This window comes from Haemaphysalis longicornis, unplaced genomic scaffold, assembly GCF_048455015.1.
Source record: "Haemaphysalis longicornis isolate Haplotype H1 unplaced genomic scaffold, Haemaphysalis longicornis Haplotype H1 scaffold_152, whole genome shotgun sequence".
Lineage (NCBI taxonomy): Eukaryota > Metazoa > Arthropoda > Arachnida > Ixodida > Ixodidae > Haemaphysalis > Haemaphysalis longicornis.
Window position 1 is genome coordinate 251241 of NW_027526259.1, and position 17194 is coordinate 268434.

A 17194-nucleotide genomic window follows, 5' to 3' on the forward strand; every position below is an offset into this window, starting at 1 on the left:
TGCAAAAGATTTTACGTAGGGCAAACCGAAAGATGTCTGAACGACAGGTTAAGGGAACATGCAAATAAGGTAAACAACGCACTCGATAAGAAAAATAAAGTGATCGATGGATATTTAGCGCAGCACTGCCACACGTGCGGATGTGTGCCGTTCTTTGATAGAACTGCTGTCGTAAAAAAATGCTCAGACCGTATCACACGGGAGATTATTGAAGCTGAATTAATCCACAGGCTTGGGCAAGCATGCGTTAGTTCACCGTCACTAGCCCTTACCACAAAAAGAATTGGACTTTCTGCGCATGCGCCGTGTATAAAAACCCAGATAAGCGTGACTACTGTGCGTATATATAGGTGTGTCTTTTTTTCATTAAAACTGTTGGTTCAGCGCTCGTGTGTGTCAAGTACTCTCCCCTGTGTCCGTGTGTAAACCGCGCTGTCTTCTCCTAATCATGTTAAACCACCACGCCCAGATAGCCAAGTTAGTGCATTTCACTGGTAATAAGGCTCCGTATACGTCTCGGGATAAAACATGTTCATTCTCCGCGGGCAAGGATAAGCACCAGGGTCACCTTGATATACACGTCCTCACACTGACTCCGTAGCCATGCTATTTTAACTTCTTTAACTCTTTCGCTACCGCCGGAATATTGACTAATTTTAGGGGTCCAAGAAAACATTTTTTTCTCTGCTAAAAAATTGGTTAGGCACTAACTGCAGGAGCACAAAATGCAGATTATTTAACAAAATTTCCAATAATACCAGTTTTTTAAAGGTTTTTATATATCATAGTTGTAAAAGCAATATCAAAAACCAAAATTTTTGTCAAATTGTCGAAAAAAATGATAAAAAATGAGTTGTGTATATCAAACCACCGGTAGTATAAAAAAAATAGAATATACATTTTGTAGGAAAACATTTCAAAAAGCACGCCCTAGAAAAAATGTCGACTTGTGCGGAACAGTTTGTCAGATATAAAAAAAATGTTAGCATGCCCGGTGCTCGTGTCTTGCGGTGAAGCCCAACCTCCAATTCAAGATGTGCAATTTCGGGTGGTTTCCTGGAATAAATCTGGCGGTTTGTCATCATCAGAGGCCCCAATTTGCCCCCACATAACGTAAAAACATTGTCAATGGCTGACTTTGCATTTACAGTGACCACAATATTTGGGACAAGCACGCGATGCGGAAAACACATGCATGAAGTTGAAAACAGAACGCCGTGGCTGCTGCTTGTTGTCGTTCACGGTCAGTTATCTCTCAAAACATAAAGCTAAGCTTTATTATCATCTTCTTACTCGCAATTGTAGCCTTGCTCGCAAAAATGAGGTACGATGAGCTAGAATCGTGCCCTGCGATCTTTGGCCGAGTAGCAGTTGCCCGCTGAAAAACATCAGCACAACGAGCCTCCTCTATTGCAGCGCCACCTAACATTTTTTGAAACAGTACAAAAACTTATCAGAGACTCGTCCGAATAGACAGTTCAACTAAGCAGCAACATTAGACACCCGGATATACCCTCACATGGAAACGAAACTGGAAGGCGAACAGCTGGCAGTGTAAGGCCGGTTTGAAGCGCTGTCCTCGGCGGAACAGATGTCTGGCGACTGGGTGTGACCTTTTGACTTGCATCTGAAGTTCTTATCGCAGAAATCGGGTTAGGGTGGGGGGAAATCAGGAGCGCCGTGCTTTGTTCGAGGATAAGTCGCGGACGCTTCAGGCGCCATGGCAGGTAGCCTTGAAGTTGGGTAACTGCGTAGTAGCGCTAAATATGAATTTCGCGATGCAGGAACGAAACCGAAACTGTTATAAACTGTTTGTGAATGGTCCTGGGGTAAGGAGAACTACCACAGTACTTACAACAACGTGCGCAAAGGCAATAAAACTGCCTAAAATCATAAAGTAGCTTTGCAACCAGGCACTGCTTGACATTTTCAGTCGATTTCTGGGATAATTACTGTCAGAGCGCGAACCTGACGATTGAAAATCGTTTGCAAGTTCCCCATTCACGCCCTGATAGCAAAACACAAGCACTGGTGCAGAGTAATTACGAGTTGCACGCATTCTTCGTTGGTAGCCGTGACGCGCGATGACCACGCCCCTTTTCCAAACCCAGGTGATTCAAAAGCGTGTCAAAAATTACGTGTTCGTTGCAGAAATGAAAACAAAGCTGATTTTGAAAGGCCATTTTCTGATCTAACTCCGAACAGCTTTACTTGTTCGAGAAACGCCTGGAACGCTATGAAAAGGCGCTCCCAAAAGTATTTTTGATAGGCGCGGTAGCGAAAGAGTTAACCCATCATGATCTACCTTAATTCAATCTAATTACCTTAATCAACCCTAATCCGTCTTAGCATAACATATTAATTCTCATGGACCCGCAATTCACCTTAATTCCTACCATAATTACATTAACCCTACCTGATTGGTTGATTATAAGGTTCAACGTGGCGACGCTACACAAGCGATGAGGTGCCGCAGTAGATGTTCCCAGAGAATTCTGACCACCTGAGGATGTTTAACGTGCTCCGAAATGTCGAACACACGGGCATTTTCACTTATCGCTTCCATCAGAAAAACGGCCGCCGCGGCCTCAAATCGAACGCGCGTCCTTGGGCTCAGGGCTCAGCAGCACACCACCTTTGCCACGAAGCCACCACTGTGGGTCACTTTACCTTAACCTAATCCGTTGTAAATTACATTAAATCCCTTAATTCATTTTAATCCTACCTAATCCCGCCTTGTCAATTGATTGTCAAGCATTATCAATCAATATTACATCTTAGTTTAATTCACCATAATCCACAATAGTCCTTAACCCAACTCAATATATCATGCACCTCGACTACTAATCAATCATGAATGAACCTCGCGAATCACTAATCAATGATGAATGAACTTCGACAATCATTCATAGCTTATACACGGCTGGTATGCTTTGTTTGGTTTCAGGCCTTACTTGTACATTTGGGTTTTTGGATCATATCGGTCCACCCCGGGGTCATTTGAAGTCAACCTTCTAGTGTAACATGTATGTCTTTGATAAAGAGGTTGCACTGCACCGCACAAATGCGCACGTGTATTACAAAACCCTAACATCCTTCAGCAAACAAAGAAAAAAAAGATTCTCACCGGCGTCTTTGCTCAATGGTGAGAAAATTCCCCACTGGGCGCGGTAAACGTTGTACTTTTACTCAGAATTGAGAAAGACCGACGCGGCCTCATTGCGAGAACTTCATCGTTCACTTATAAATCATGTCAATCTTGGGTTATTGAGACTTTATGATGTGCTTAAAAAGGGATGAATATAAATTTTCTTCTGCCGTAAGCGGGGTCGTTATTGGATGTTGTGCAGCCATTGCAAATCAATTTTTTGGTAATATATTTTCCGCTTGCTTGACGACCGTCTCTCCCGGTAACACTTTGAGCAAGTTTTGCGTTAAGCAGTCACGGTCGCTGCATTTCGTGATCTATAACCGTGGCGGAATTTTGTTGCCCTTCGCAATTTAGAACATAAAGCGGTGAATCAATGTCCGCTGGCTGAAAGCGGGAGATACCGAAAGATAACCGCTGGAAGGCAATCACTGGAAACCTTGTCCTTTTTATCCACGCTGTCTTTCGGACCGCTCTCTGCATGGCTTCACAGCCAATGGCGGGGAAACTTCTTCTATTGCAAACGGCAGACAAAGAGCTGGTTCTGACACTTTGGAGTTCGTAGAGGGAGACACACATACGAGGCGTGGTGGAGGCATTGATGGCGTTGATAGGCGTCTTCAATATTCCTCGGAGACTACTTTCAGATGTGCGCGCATGTGCAGCGAGAAGGCAGTGAACCCATGTTGCTGCTGGCTGCATTTGTGCATTTGCATTAACAACACGCCATATGCGTGTCAGAGGCTGCCTGGCGTTCAACGTAGCTCCTCAAACGTTGCTGGCGTAGCTTGTTTAGATGGCGCCTGACATGCCTTCGAGCTCGCCATGCAGCTCGCAAGTTTTCCATTCTCTGGTGTTGTAACGCCTTTCGCTCCACTCGTGTTCGTATGGCCCATAGTATTTTATACTCATGGTCATTTTTTGGTATATAATGGCGCTTAGTAAGGCTGCGCGTCGTTTCCGTCATACAAGATGCAATCGCATCGATAAGTTCATCGTCACAAATCTGAGCTTTCACACTGGTGTCGCTATCAGCGCTACGGCTTTCTGGTAGCGTTGGTAAATGCTTCCCAGTTAGTACAGTTCACTTTCTCAAGGCTCTTTGATTGCGTGCGTGCGCATAAGTATGTGATCATATATGTGTACATATGTATCTTTATATTGTCACGTGTTGTATAAGAAAGGGCACACGTAACGGTCGACGACGAGGCAGAAGAAACAGAATCTTCGTCTTCGGATCGCGCGCGCTGGCCCCGGTCCCTCGGCTCTAGAGCTTTAGATTAGGCCCTTGGCTGTCGCTGTTCTTTTATGCCTCATTAAAACCCCTACCACCCGGAGCACGCATTCGCTGTACGCTACACTGGTGGAGGAGCTGGGTACAACCACTTGATGTCCAGTACCCCTCCTGGCAGCCCGGTACGGCCACGCTTTGTTGACACCCCGGTTCATCGGATTAGCCGCCGCCAACTCGGCCTGTCTCCTGAGTACGGCCTCCTTTCCAGTGACGCGCCGAGACGCCAAGTGCTTCAACCGCAAGTAATGGCGCAACCAGTTGCCTCTCAGGTAACGCTTCACCAGCCGCGCACTCCTGCCGTCTTCCGTGGTGAAGCGTTCGAAGACGTCGAGGACTGGCTGGAGCAGTTTGAGCGTGTCGCGTCGTTCAACCAATGGAACCCTCAACAAAAACTTGGGCATGTGTACTACTCGCTGGACGACGGCGCCAGGACCTGGTACGAAAACCGAGAGGCGAGGGGTGAATTGTCGACGTGGGATGAATTTCGGCGGGAGCTTCTGGAGTCGTTTGCCTGCACAGACCGCCGAGAGCTCGCCCAGCGACTTCTGGAATCCCGAATTCAAAAACCCAACGAAACGGTCGCAATGTTCGCGGAGGACATGGCTCGCCTATTTCGGAGAGCCGACCCCGATATGTCCGAGCCGAAAAAGCTGCGACACCTAATGTACGGTGTAAAAGAGCAGCTGTTCTCTGGCCTCGTGCGAAATCCTCCTCGTACTTTAAATGATTTCATCAAAGAGGCGACAACCATCGAGCGAGCCCTGCAGGAGCGGTGCCGACAGTACGACCGTGGGGCCGGCAGATCCTCCAGCACCACTGGCACTGTGGTGACTGCTGCGTCCACCGATGGATCACTGCGGCAGCTCGTCCGATCTATCGTTCGGGAGGAGTTGCAGCTGCACGGACTCGTTCCGCCCGGGCCGGCGTCTGCATCAGTCGTCGACATCGTGCGCCAAGAAATCAGGCAGGCCTTAACCTTTGCAGCCCCGGAACAACAGCCACAGCCGCTCCAAGCAGGCTATGCGTCGGCAGTGCGTCGCCAACCGCCTCCTGCGAGCGCCCCAGCGCCCAGCTGTATGCCTCAAGCCGACGTCTGTCCCCAGGCAGCGGACGCCGGTACACGCCCCTGGCCGTCGGGAAATTCATTCCGAGGACAAGTGCGGAAGACTGACCTCTGGCGTACCAGTGACAACCGGCCCCTATGCTACCACTGTGGCGAAGCAGGCCATGTTTACCGCCGTTGCCCGTACCGCGAGGTTGGCCTTCCCGGATTTTCTCCTGCTGCTTCCCGGCCTCGCTTCGGGCAAAGACCTGCCGCAATCGAAGACTTCCTCGCTGCTCGCCGAAATGCCTCGCCCTCGCCGTCCCGCCGATATCGATCACCGTCCCCAGGGAACGACGCTCCACTTGGCCGCCGCGACGCTACAGATATGCCGAGGGGAAGATCCCCAAGCCCTAGGCGGGGAAACTAGAAGCAGCAACTCCGGGAGGCAGGGTTGCTGATAGCATAACCCCGCAAGACCTTCGAAATCATGCGAAGCCGCCGAAGGAAAACACGACGACGAGAGTGACTATCGCCGATGGTGGAAGCGCCGATCTCGTCGTATCTTTGGATGGACATGAAGTTGTTTCCCTTGTTGATACCGGAGCGGATTACTCGATCATTAGCCTGACCCTCGCTGATCGGTTGAAAAAAGGTAAGACGCCATGGCCTAAGATTCAAATTCGCACTGCTGGGGGCCACTTAATGACGCCTGTGGGGAAGTGCACTGGCAGGATCAGCATAGGAGACGCTACCTTCGTCGGCACTTTCGTGGTCCTAGCAGAGTGCTGCCGGGAGCTCATTTTAGGAATGGACTTTTTAAGAGAGTATAACGCTGTCATCGATGTGGGCGAGCGCTTAATCACCTTATCGCCGAGCCCCCGCCTGCCGGAAAGCCAAGAATGTCGCTCATCGTTGCGGGTTATTGACGACGACGTCAACATACCGCCGCGCTCCTGCATGCTCGTATCTGTCAACTGCGACGTGCGAAGCACTGTAGACGGCATCGCAGAACGTGTCGATGCGCTTTTATTCAGTCGCGGCGTTGCAGTTGCCCGAGGTGTCGTGCACTTAGTCGACGGCAAAGCGGAGTTATTGCTGACAAATTTCAGTAATGAGCACCAACACGTCGCCAAACATACTGCAGTCGCCTTTTTCGAGGACATTCCTGGCGGCGACGAAGACTGCTTCGCCTTACAAGGCGCCCCGCCTGGCCAGAGCAGTCCCGTTCTCGCGATTGATGTCAACCCCAGCTTGCCGTTCACGCAGAACCAAGAACTCCGCGATCTGCTCCTGTAGTTTATGGATTGCTTCTCTGCAACATCTGCGGTCCGACAGACGCCACTCACGAAGCATCGTATCATCACTGATGACGCAGTAAGACCTCTCCGCCAAAACCCTTATCGTGTGTCTACCAAGGAACGGGAAGCAATTCGTAGCCAAGTGGAACAAATGTTGCAAGACGATGTCATTCAGCCGTCTCGAAGTCCGTGGGCGTCGCCCGTCGTTTTGGTTAAAAAGAAGGATGGCACTTTACGGTTTTGCGTGGATTACAGGAAGCTAAACCAAGTGACCAAAAAAGACGTCTATCCGTTGCCCCGAATCGACGACTCTCTAGACCGGCTTCGCCACGCCCGTTACTTTTCTTCCATGGATTTAAAGAGCGGGTATTGGCAGATCGAGGTAGACGAGCGCGACCGCGAGAAGACCGCCTTCATAACACCTGATGGTCTTTTCGAGTTTAAGGTGCTGCCCTTTGGTTTGTGTTCGGCGCCGGCAACATTCCAGAGAATGATGAACACTGTCTTGTCCGGCCTCAAGTGGCAGACATGCCTCGTGTACCTGGATGATGTTATCGTTTTCTCGTCAACATTTGAAGAACACGTGAAACGACTATCATCAGTCCTTCGTGCCGTACGAGCCGCCGGTCTTACCTTGAAAGCAGAAAAGTGTCATTTTGGTTATGAAAAGCTCCGTTTCCTCGGCCACGTTGTCAGCAACGCCGGCGTCACACCCGACCCTGAAAAGGTAGCCGCTATCTCCAATTTCCCGACGCCCAAGGACAAAAGGGCCCTGCGGCGATTTCTAGGCCTATGTTCTTATTACCGGCGCTTCATAAAAAATTTCGCACACATCGCGGCTCCACTAACCTGCCTTACCCGTAACGACGTCGCCTTCGTATGGAACAATGAGCAGCACGATTCTTTCGAGGACCTGCGCCGGCGTTTGCAAGAGCCACCTGTCCTCGCCCATTTTGATTAAGACGCTGCGACCACCATTCATACTGATGCCAGCAACGTAGGTCTACGCGCCGTCCTTACCCAATGGCAAGACGGTGCTGAAAGAGTGGTTGCTTATGCAAGCAGGACATTGTCCCATGCGGAGACCAACTATTCCGCCACCGAGAAGGAATGTCTGGCTGTTGTATGGGCCGTCTTGAAATTCCGCCCGTACCTTTACGGCCGTCCCTTCAAGGTAGTGAGCAACCACCACTCGCTTTGTTGGTTGGCCAATTTAAAAAACCCCACTGGTCGCCTAGCCCGCTGGAGCCTGCGACTTCAGGAGTTTGATCTGACGGTAGTCTATAAGTCAGGAAAACATCATTCTGATGCAGACTGCCTGTCCCGAGCCCCGGTCGAGCGCCCCGGCCCTGAAGATGAAGACGACACGGCTTTTCTGGGAGCAATCGACGCCCCAACGTTGTGTAAACAACAGAGGCAAGACACCGAGCTGCAACCACTTGTGGACTTTTTGGAAGGCCGCTCTACACGGAAGCCTAAGCTCTTCGCACGCGGCCTAAAATTCTTTTGTTTACGGAACAACATCCTTTACAAACGCAACTTTGGTCCAAATGGCAGAGCCTACCTTTTAGTTGTTCCTGCGTGTCTTCGCTGCGACATACTACAGGCCTGTCATGACGAGCCGACTGCGGGTCACCTTGGTTATGCGCGTACAACTTCCCGAATCAAGCAGAACTGCTACTGGCCGAAGCTTCCTGCGACAGTGAAACACTACATTCGCACCTGCCGCGAATGTCAGCGACGGAAAACACCGCCTGGACGCCCAGCTGGTTTACTGCAACCTGTACAAATACCGAAAACACCTTTCCAACAGATCGGCATGGACTTTTTGGGCCCCTTCCCAACCTCCTCTTCGGGAAATAAGTGGATAATCGTCGCGACCGATTACCTTACCAGATACGCCGAAACAAAAGCTCTTCAGCGTCGCACTGCGCTCGACGTGGCTCAATTCTACATGGACAACATTGTTCTGCGCCATGGAGCACCAGAAATTTTGATCACGGACAGGGGAACCGCATTCAACTCGGCGTTGGTACGCGCCATCATGGATCTCACCGGTACTTCACACCGAAAATCTACCGCCTACCACCCACAGACAAACGGCCTGACCGAACGCTTGAACAAAACAATTGCAGACATGCTAAGCATGTACGTCGACTTGGAACGCAAAAATTGGGACGCAATTCTCGCATACGTGACGTTTGCCTACAACACGGCCCGGCAAGAAACTACACGCATGACGCCATTCGCTCTCCTGTACGGACGCGAGGCAACAACGATGCTGGACGCCATGCTCCCACACGACCACGGAAATGCCGACGAGACTGCGCAAGCGATCGCGCAGCGTGCCGAAGAGGCGCGGCAGCTCGCTCGGTATCGCATCAGAGAACAACAGGTGCAGGATTCCTCTCTCTACAACGCTCGTCACAGGCACGCTTCCTTCGAGCCTGGCGACTATGTATGGGTGTGGACCCCCATCCGACGTCGAGGGCTAAGCGAAAAACTTCTGAAACGCTATTTTGGACCCTACAGAGTTCTAAAACAACTGAGTGACGTCACGTACGAAGTTATTCCGCAAGACGGTGTTCCATCCCGGCGTCGCCAACGCCGGTCGGAAGTCGTCCACATCGTCCGCATGAAGCCTTACTTCGCAAGAACGTGACACGCCCATACTGGATCGCTGTTTCACCACACTTTCACCCGAGCATCGGGACGATGCTTCCCCTGGGGGGGAGGTAAATGTCACGTGTTGTATAAGAAAGGGCACACGCAACGGTCGACGACGAGGCAGAAGAAACAGAATCTTCGTCTTCGGATCGCGCGCGCTGGCCCCGGTCCCTCGGCTCTCGAGCTTTAGATTAGACCCATGGCTGTCGCTGTTCTTTTGTGCCTCATTAAAACCCCTACCACCCGGAGCACGCATTCGCTGTACGCTACAATATGTATGTATCAACGTGGAATTAGATTCTTTGTGGCCAAAGAGCTGATACGTAGGCGGGCCTCCAGGTAATCTTCAGTGATCTCTGAGCGCTTTTTCGCCTGCAGAAGTCCAAACACCTGAATATTGGAATTAATCCAATTAAATGGACTAAATGAATCAAACAATCAATCGATTTATTTATTTATTTATTTATTTATTTATTTATTTATTTATTTATTTATTTATTGATTGATTGATTGATTGATTGATTGATTGATTGATTGATTGATTGATTGATTGATTGATTGATTGATTGATTGATTGATTGATCATAAAGTCCGGAGCAGCCAAAGGCTTACTGAACGTCCAAGAACAACAAACCACCTGCACAAGCAGGGAATAAGGCAATCATTGGATTCTCAATTCAACGAGGTGTGCACCGTGCTTCCGCGCAGTCAGAAAAAAATTACGCCCACCTCCCCTCGAGGGAACCCTGGTGTGATGCGACGCTGAGGGGGTTCAAGCGCATGCGGAGAGCAACCGTCGACCGAAAGGCCGCCGGAGAGCGGCACACCGGTTATATTCTAGGCACTATATATGCGGAGCGCGCCCGAAGGAGAGGAAACCGCGAAGAGAGAGAGTACTGCACATGCGCAGCACCGCGCGCAGCGCCGCCCACCGGCGGAGTGAGAGCGCGCTGGGCCGCACACGCTCTCGCCTGGGCACGCGCCGGCGCCAGTGCGTCTGTCACGGCTATGACGCAACACAATCCAACACAATCCACTTTAGTCCAATCCAATCCAATCCAACTCCAATCCAATCCAATCAAATCCAAGTCAAGTCAAGCCAAGTCAATCCAATCGAATCCAATCGAATCTAATCCAATGCCCCTCGCGAGAGAGTGTTCGCTATCGGAGAGGAGAGCGGGAGAGTGGCTGCGGACAACGGACGCACGCCGCGGACAACAACGGACGCACGCAGGAAGGACAGGGCCGCCGACAAGAGTGGTAGTGAAGCTTTTATTGAAAACGGGAGACCGCTGGTCTAAACAGGGGAATGGAAAGGGGAGAGGGTAGTAAAAGCACTGGGACTAGTAGTAAAGTTCTTGGCTTGCACTGCGTAGCTTCGTGTTCACGCTTATGAGGGTTCAGTTCTTTTCAGGTTCACGCTTGAAATGAGTCCATCCCAACTGGTGGGCCAGGCAAAATAGTCCATTGTGAGTAGGACCGGTGAGGTCTCCGCTCAGACAACTCGTGCCAGACCGCTCTTTAGAGAATAAAGGGCTATTTGGTGGATTAATTTTTTGTCAAGTTGTTGGGGATCAGGGTGAAGTTGTGGTGCCGTGAATGTTCGGTGTTTGGCAAAAGTAGGACATGACCACACGAGATGAGTGAGGTCTGCTGATGTACTTGTGTGACAGTATGGGCATCTTGGGGGTAAAATGCTCTGAGCGTCGCATCTAAAAGAACGCCAGAAGCAGTGGACTGGCCAAGAAGCGTGACATACCTCATCCCTTAGTGCTGTCCAGTTGTCTTTCTGTATCTATAAGCAGACTGCCCGTTCAGCGTCCTCTCGCATCCCCGTAGGGAGAGAAGGGAGGCGCACGAGGATTCCCTCGACGTAGTAAGGAGAAAACGTTAAAGCCTCCGTGCGCCGAGCGAATGGAGTCCCTACTTGACATCCCCACAAGCTTGAGAAGCGTAAGTCTAAACTGTGGGTAAAAATCCTCCTTCTATGCAATAGTGCAGATTGACGTCAGTGCATTACCAAAGGGGAGCGTTTGAAGAAAGACTCCGGGGGATTATTGGGGTACCGATCGCACCAGGTTAGGGAGGGAGCAGTAATAACTAATTTTTTACCAGTTTATTAAAGATTACTAGCAACCAAAAATGTGTTATTATTGAAGGTCTTACCCGAAAACAGTTGGTGCAATGTTTTTTTAGACAACAAACTCGATGGGAACAAATTTGTTGCAAGCGGGTTTTGATTCCTGGTTCAAACTGCATTTTGTATATTAGAGCAATAGTTCACGCTGCTCATTTTCTCCTTTTCACACCAGTTTTTTAGGTTGTAAATAGGCCATTTAATGTGCTTATTATTGTCAACACGCTGCCGTTTGTAAGGGTTGTCCGGCACCCTCAGGTAGTATGCAATTGCTTTTGGCCTTGGTGTAGCCCAAACCTTGTGTTGAAAAAAAATTGATTTATTTGGTTTGTTTGATTTCAAAAACTTAGGACGGAACAAACAATTTATTTATTTTAAGTAATTTTTAAACAATACACACATTCAAACTGCCTAGGCATGGTGGTTAAGTGGAAACTAAATACCCTTACAGCCCCGACACGCTAATACGGGCGGGTCAAATGCGGACTACCTTTCCACCCACCTTTCCTGCGGGACAACTATGTTAACCCTATCCTTACGCACTCTTGATAACATCTCTAAACACCGTAATAGGCGCCTTGATAGCGCGTTTGGATGTACAATTTAGAGGAACCTGAACAGACCTGTGTTCTCTGTAAAACATTCTTGCGGTAAAAGGTATTTTCAACGTATTTCAGGCGTTTAAGGAGTCGTCACCAGCCTGGGTTTACGGCCATAACATCAAAACACACGAGGTGGACCAGAAAATCATTCAAATTAAGAATTCCCTCAAGAACTGTATCTATTTCAATACAGACAGCGCCAATTCAACGGACACAAAATTTTCGAGGCATGATGTGGACGGAAATGAGACGTGAGTAGAATAATTTATGCTTAATGGTGCTTATAAGCTCCATACTTCGCAATGCACGTTGAAGCCAGCATTACCCTGTCAAGACATATTCGCGAATTTACTGTACAGGAGTTAAATAGCGTCCATCCGCCATCTTGAGTTCTAAAGTCGTGCGGGTGTCGTAGCAGTAGTAGTAGTAGTAAACTTTATTTACAACAAAGTTAGAAGGAGAGGCGGCGGAGTTAAGTGGGAATTCTATTTCCAAGACTCCAGTGGCGAAAGCCCCAAGCTTGGCTCTTTCCAGAAGTTCTCGCTGATTGGAGAGGTCGGAGCTGGACAGTGCCGCTTCCCAGGACTCTATTGATGTGTTGTAGATATTTTGCTGCCATATGGTCGGGCAGTTCCATAGGGCGTGGAAAAGGTCTGCCTTCAGATGGCGTTTATGGCATTCTTCGTTGTACTTATCCGGAAGCATAAGTGCTAACCTGGACTTATGTGGGTAGGTATTGGTCGGGATTTTCCTAAGATTTCTGGCGTCCTCTGTGTCTTGTAGGTGAGGTGACGGCATTGTTTTTCCGGTTAGTCGGCATAACCGGAGTCGGTCGGTAGCCGCATTGTATCGAGGAAGGGCGTATGAATGCTCAGACTCCCCGCGGTTCATGAATTGCCTCGCAAGGGAGTCCGCTTTTTCGTTTCCTTCCAGTGCCTGATGCGCCGGGGTCCATATTATTTTAGGTTTGACTTTTGGTATCAGAGGCATTATATTCTTTGCTGCTTTAGGAATGATTCCGCAAACTAGGTTTCTAATTGGAGTCAGTAATTATGGTGTGTTTTTTTTTTTTTTGTGCTCGCCCCACCTTATGGCCATTGGGATGGCGGTGGTTTCGGCTTCTTGCATGTTCTCTTTGTTGCTCATTAGGAAGTCTAGCGTTTTCTCGTCGCAGTTGACTATCACCGCTGAGACGTTGCCACGGCTGTTAGTTGCCGCGTAGGTGTAGACTGCATCCGGGTCTTTGCCGTAGGTCTTCCAAATGTATCTTGTTCTTGCTAGTCTTCTTCCTTTGTTGTATGTAGGATTCATTTTGGGGGGAATAGTTGGAATTTTGAGGCTTTCTCTTGGCTGAGGAGAAAGTCCTATCGTTCTGTGTATGTACTCTGAGTGAACTGAGTACCCGGCTGTTTTCAGCATTTCTCTTCCAGTCTTGGTTTTCAGTAGTCGTTCTTTCTGGGCTTCCAGGAGACACTGTGACCTCCCGAAAGGTGTTGCACACTCCCAACTTGTAGATTTTCTCATTTCAGGTGTACATGGGAAGGCCGAGAGCTGCCGTGTAGGCAGTTCTGATAAGTGCGTCGACTCTTTCATGTTGACTTGCGTTGATGTGGTCGTACGGTAAGCTGTACGTAATTCTACTTATGATAATTACTTGCACCAGCTTGAGAGTGTCTTCTTCTTTCATGCCTTTTATTGTTCTTGTGTTTCTTCGAATGACTTTAGCCAATTGTTGTGTTGTTCTCTTTAGCTTTTCCAAGGTTGTGGTGGCCTTGTTGTCGTTTTGTATGTGTATGGCTAATATTCTTATTGTCGGATTGAAGATAATGTTTTGGTTGTTAATTACTATGTTTTCATAGGTAATTTCCTCTTTGGAGGGTCTTATTCTGACGAGTTCAGTTTTTTGCGGGGCACATTTTAGGCCAATTCTTCGTATCGGCTATTGTAGCTCGTTGATTGTTTCATTTAGGATCAGTAGGTTTTCTGACAGGGTTCCACTTTGGGTGCAGATGGTAATTTAATATGAGTAGATTGATTTGCCTACGTGTTCTTTCTCTTCCAATTTCTTTGCTATTTCAATCATTGTCAGATTGAACAGCACTGGGGAGATGATGGGCCCTTTGGTGAGTTCCCTGTTAGGCATTTTGAAAGGCTCGCATCTAGTGTTTTCAATGCCAATCATGGCTCTTCTGTTTGACAGGAAGTTCCTAATGTAAGCATAAACTTTCTTGCCACATCCTGCCTTTTCAGCAGCTTTCAATATTGCCTCATGGGACACGTAGTCCAATGCCCCTTTCAGGTCCAGGGCTAATGCAATTTATTCGTAGTCGTCATTGCGATTGAGGATGTCGTGTCTCAGTCGTAGAAAGGCATCTTTGGTAGATAGCTCACTGCGGAAACTAATAATTTATTTATTTATTTATTTATTTATTTATTTATTTATTTATTTATTTATTTATTTATTTATTTATTTATTTATTTATTTATTTATTTATTTATTTATTTATTTATTTATTTATTTATTTATTTATTTATTTATTTATTTATTTCATATTACCCCTAAACGCCCTCAATGGAGGCTATTACATAGGGAGGGGAGGGGCATACACACACTGAAAATACATATGTTGAAAGCATTATTAGAAAAATAGAAAAAAAGGAGAAAAAGATAGAGAAGAACGAAAAATACAAATTCGGTTCAGTAAAAAACAGAAATAACTTAGAAAAGAAGAAAAACATTTTAGGTAATACAAGATTTGGCAGGAATGCAATGTGTTTTAGGAAAAATAATTCGAACAAATAAACGGATTACGCTTGCTCAAGAAGGCATTTACAGATGGCAAGGAAATTACTCTACGGAACTAGTTAAATCCAGTAAATTACAGAAAAGCAATGTAGGGTAAAAAAAGAGAAGAGCGGTGGTTGCTCAATAATACATTTCAACCAACAATACAATTCAAATCATAACAAATGGCGAAGCAACTCTTGAAATTTAGTTATGTCAGTTTGAGTTTCTATATGTGAGGGTAAATCGTTCCAGTCAGTTATAGTGTGGCGCAAGAATGAGTGTGCATACGAGATCGGGTTGGGATGATCCCTGCGTGGAGAAATGGCTGGTGCAGGCTGAAAGAAATCACTGCGAAGTGTTGGGTGGAAGTAGATATTAAGGAAAAGGGACAGGCGAGCATATGCGCGACGAACGCGTAACTTATCCAGTTCATCACGCTGTTTTTATGCTGGGACGCTTGAAAATGTAGAATAGTCAGAAAAGTTGAAGCGATCAGCACGGTTCTGTAATGACTCGAGGTTATTTGTGAGATACGCTTGATGAGGATCCCAGTTTGCAGAGGCATATTGTATTTTCGAAATAATAGCGGTGACGTATGCAAGTCTTTTTACGTACGGTGTGGAAACATGTTGTTTTCTTCCAAGTGTTTTTGAAGCCTTGTCGTGATGATTCTTTCGTACACCTTCCCTAGGCATGAGGTCAGTGATATCGATCGCATATTTTTAGTACCTGGTGTCTTCCCTGGTTTGGGTATTGTCGTAATTGTCGAGTGTTTCCATTGCATAGGTAATCGGTTCGGCTTCCATAGCTTTTCATTTATGTATTCAGCTAATGCTTCCAATTCTGAGTCATTTAGGCTCCTGAGTATGTTATTGTTAATTCCGTCTTCTCCTGCCACATTCCTCCGTTTAATGGCAAGGATGGCTTGATATACTTCCTCTCTTGTGATGTCACTGTCGAGCTTTGCATTTTGGAAACCTCAGTATTTTCTTGTAGAACGGGCAATTTTCGCGTTGAGTTCAAATCTGTCTTTTAGGGCTTTAATTAGTTCCTCGTTGGTGCCTTCGAAACCTTTGGCCACTCTGTTATGTTGTCCCTTCTTGTTGTCTCCGTCTGAGTCTCCGTCTCGGTCTCCGTTTCTGTTGTCTCCGGATTGAGCATACCTTAAATTATTGCCCGTATCTTCGAGGTATTTAGGCTATTCTTGAGTGTGTCACAGAAGTCTTGCCAATTCTGATTAGCGAGTTGTATCGCGTACTTCCTAGCTAGATTTTTGATCTTTTTTCATTCTCGCTTTTAGCTTCTTGTTGCGTCTTTTCTTTTTCCATCGCTTAGTTAGTATTTGTTTCTTATTCCATAGACTGATGAGATGGTTGTCAAAACACAGGTATTCGCTCTCTTGTCCAAATTCCTAAGTGGACTGTTTGAGGGCTTCTCTTATGTCATGGCACCAGATGTCTATGTTTTATATTTCTTCTTTGTCTCTTAGCTTTTCGCGAAAGGCGTTCCAATTAGTGATCTTTTGTTTTCTTGCCTTTCTTTTAAAATTGTCTGATTTCGTCCTGATCTCTACTATATTGTGATCGCTGCCGAGATTCTCACCCGTATTTGTCGAGGTTGTGAGTCTGTCCTTGGTGGCTACAATGGTCAAGTCAGGGTACGTATCTTTACATATGTGGCTACCCGTTCTGGTGGGGTATACCGTGTCATTGATTGTTTGGAGATTTAGATATTCCATAGTATCAATTAATTTTTTTTCCTTTTAGGGAGTTATAGTTGTAGTTTCATTGGTTATGGGGAGCGCTCATGTCTCCCCAGATTATGACGTTATTGTTCCGGGTTAGGCGCTACGTCTTTTGGAAAAGAGGGGTAAAATTCTCTTTTGGGTTGGAGGGAGAGCTGTATATGTTCAATATGAAGAAACTCTTATGTCCACTCTGGGTGGGGTATATTTCAACCAAGTTCGCTGACGGCTCTCCAGTGGATAAGTAGTGCTTCCGGCAAGTTATGTCTTTTTTTAAGTATACGGCTGCTCTAAAGTCTTTTGAAAGGTCCATCCTATTCTATCCTCTGAAACTAGTTTGCACCTTTACTTCTTGCAGGGATATGACGTCCTGTTTCGGTTCTATGGTGCTAATCTCCGTATATAGCGAGTATTTCTTATTATGTAGGCTTCTACAATTCCATTACCATATTAATAATTGTTCTGGGATTT

The 17194-nt window shown here is 47.2% G+C and overlaps 1 protein-coding gene across 1 annotated transcript in view; it reads left to right on the forward strand.

The window, feature by feature from the left end:
• The window catches only part of LOC144165973 (uncharacterized), a 220894-nt gene that overhangs the window by 23605 nt on the left and 180095 nt on the right, over nt 1-17194 (forward strand). Inside the window, exon 2 of the mRNA XM_077695647.1 lies at nt 12267-12442. Coding sequence (XP_077551773.1) covers nt 12267-12442 — 176 coding nt within the window. The remainder of the gene's footprint in view (nt 1-12266; nt 12443-17194) is intronic.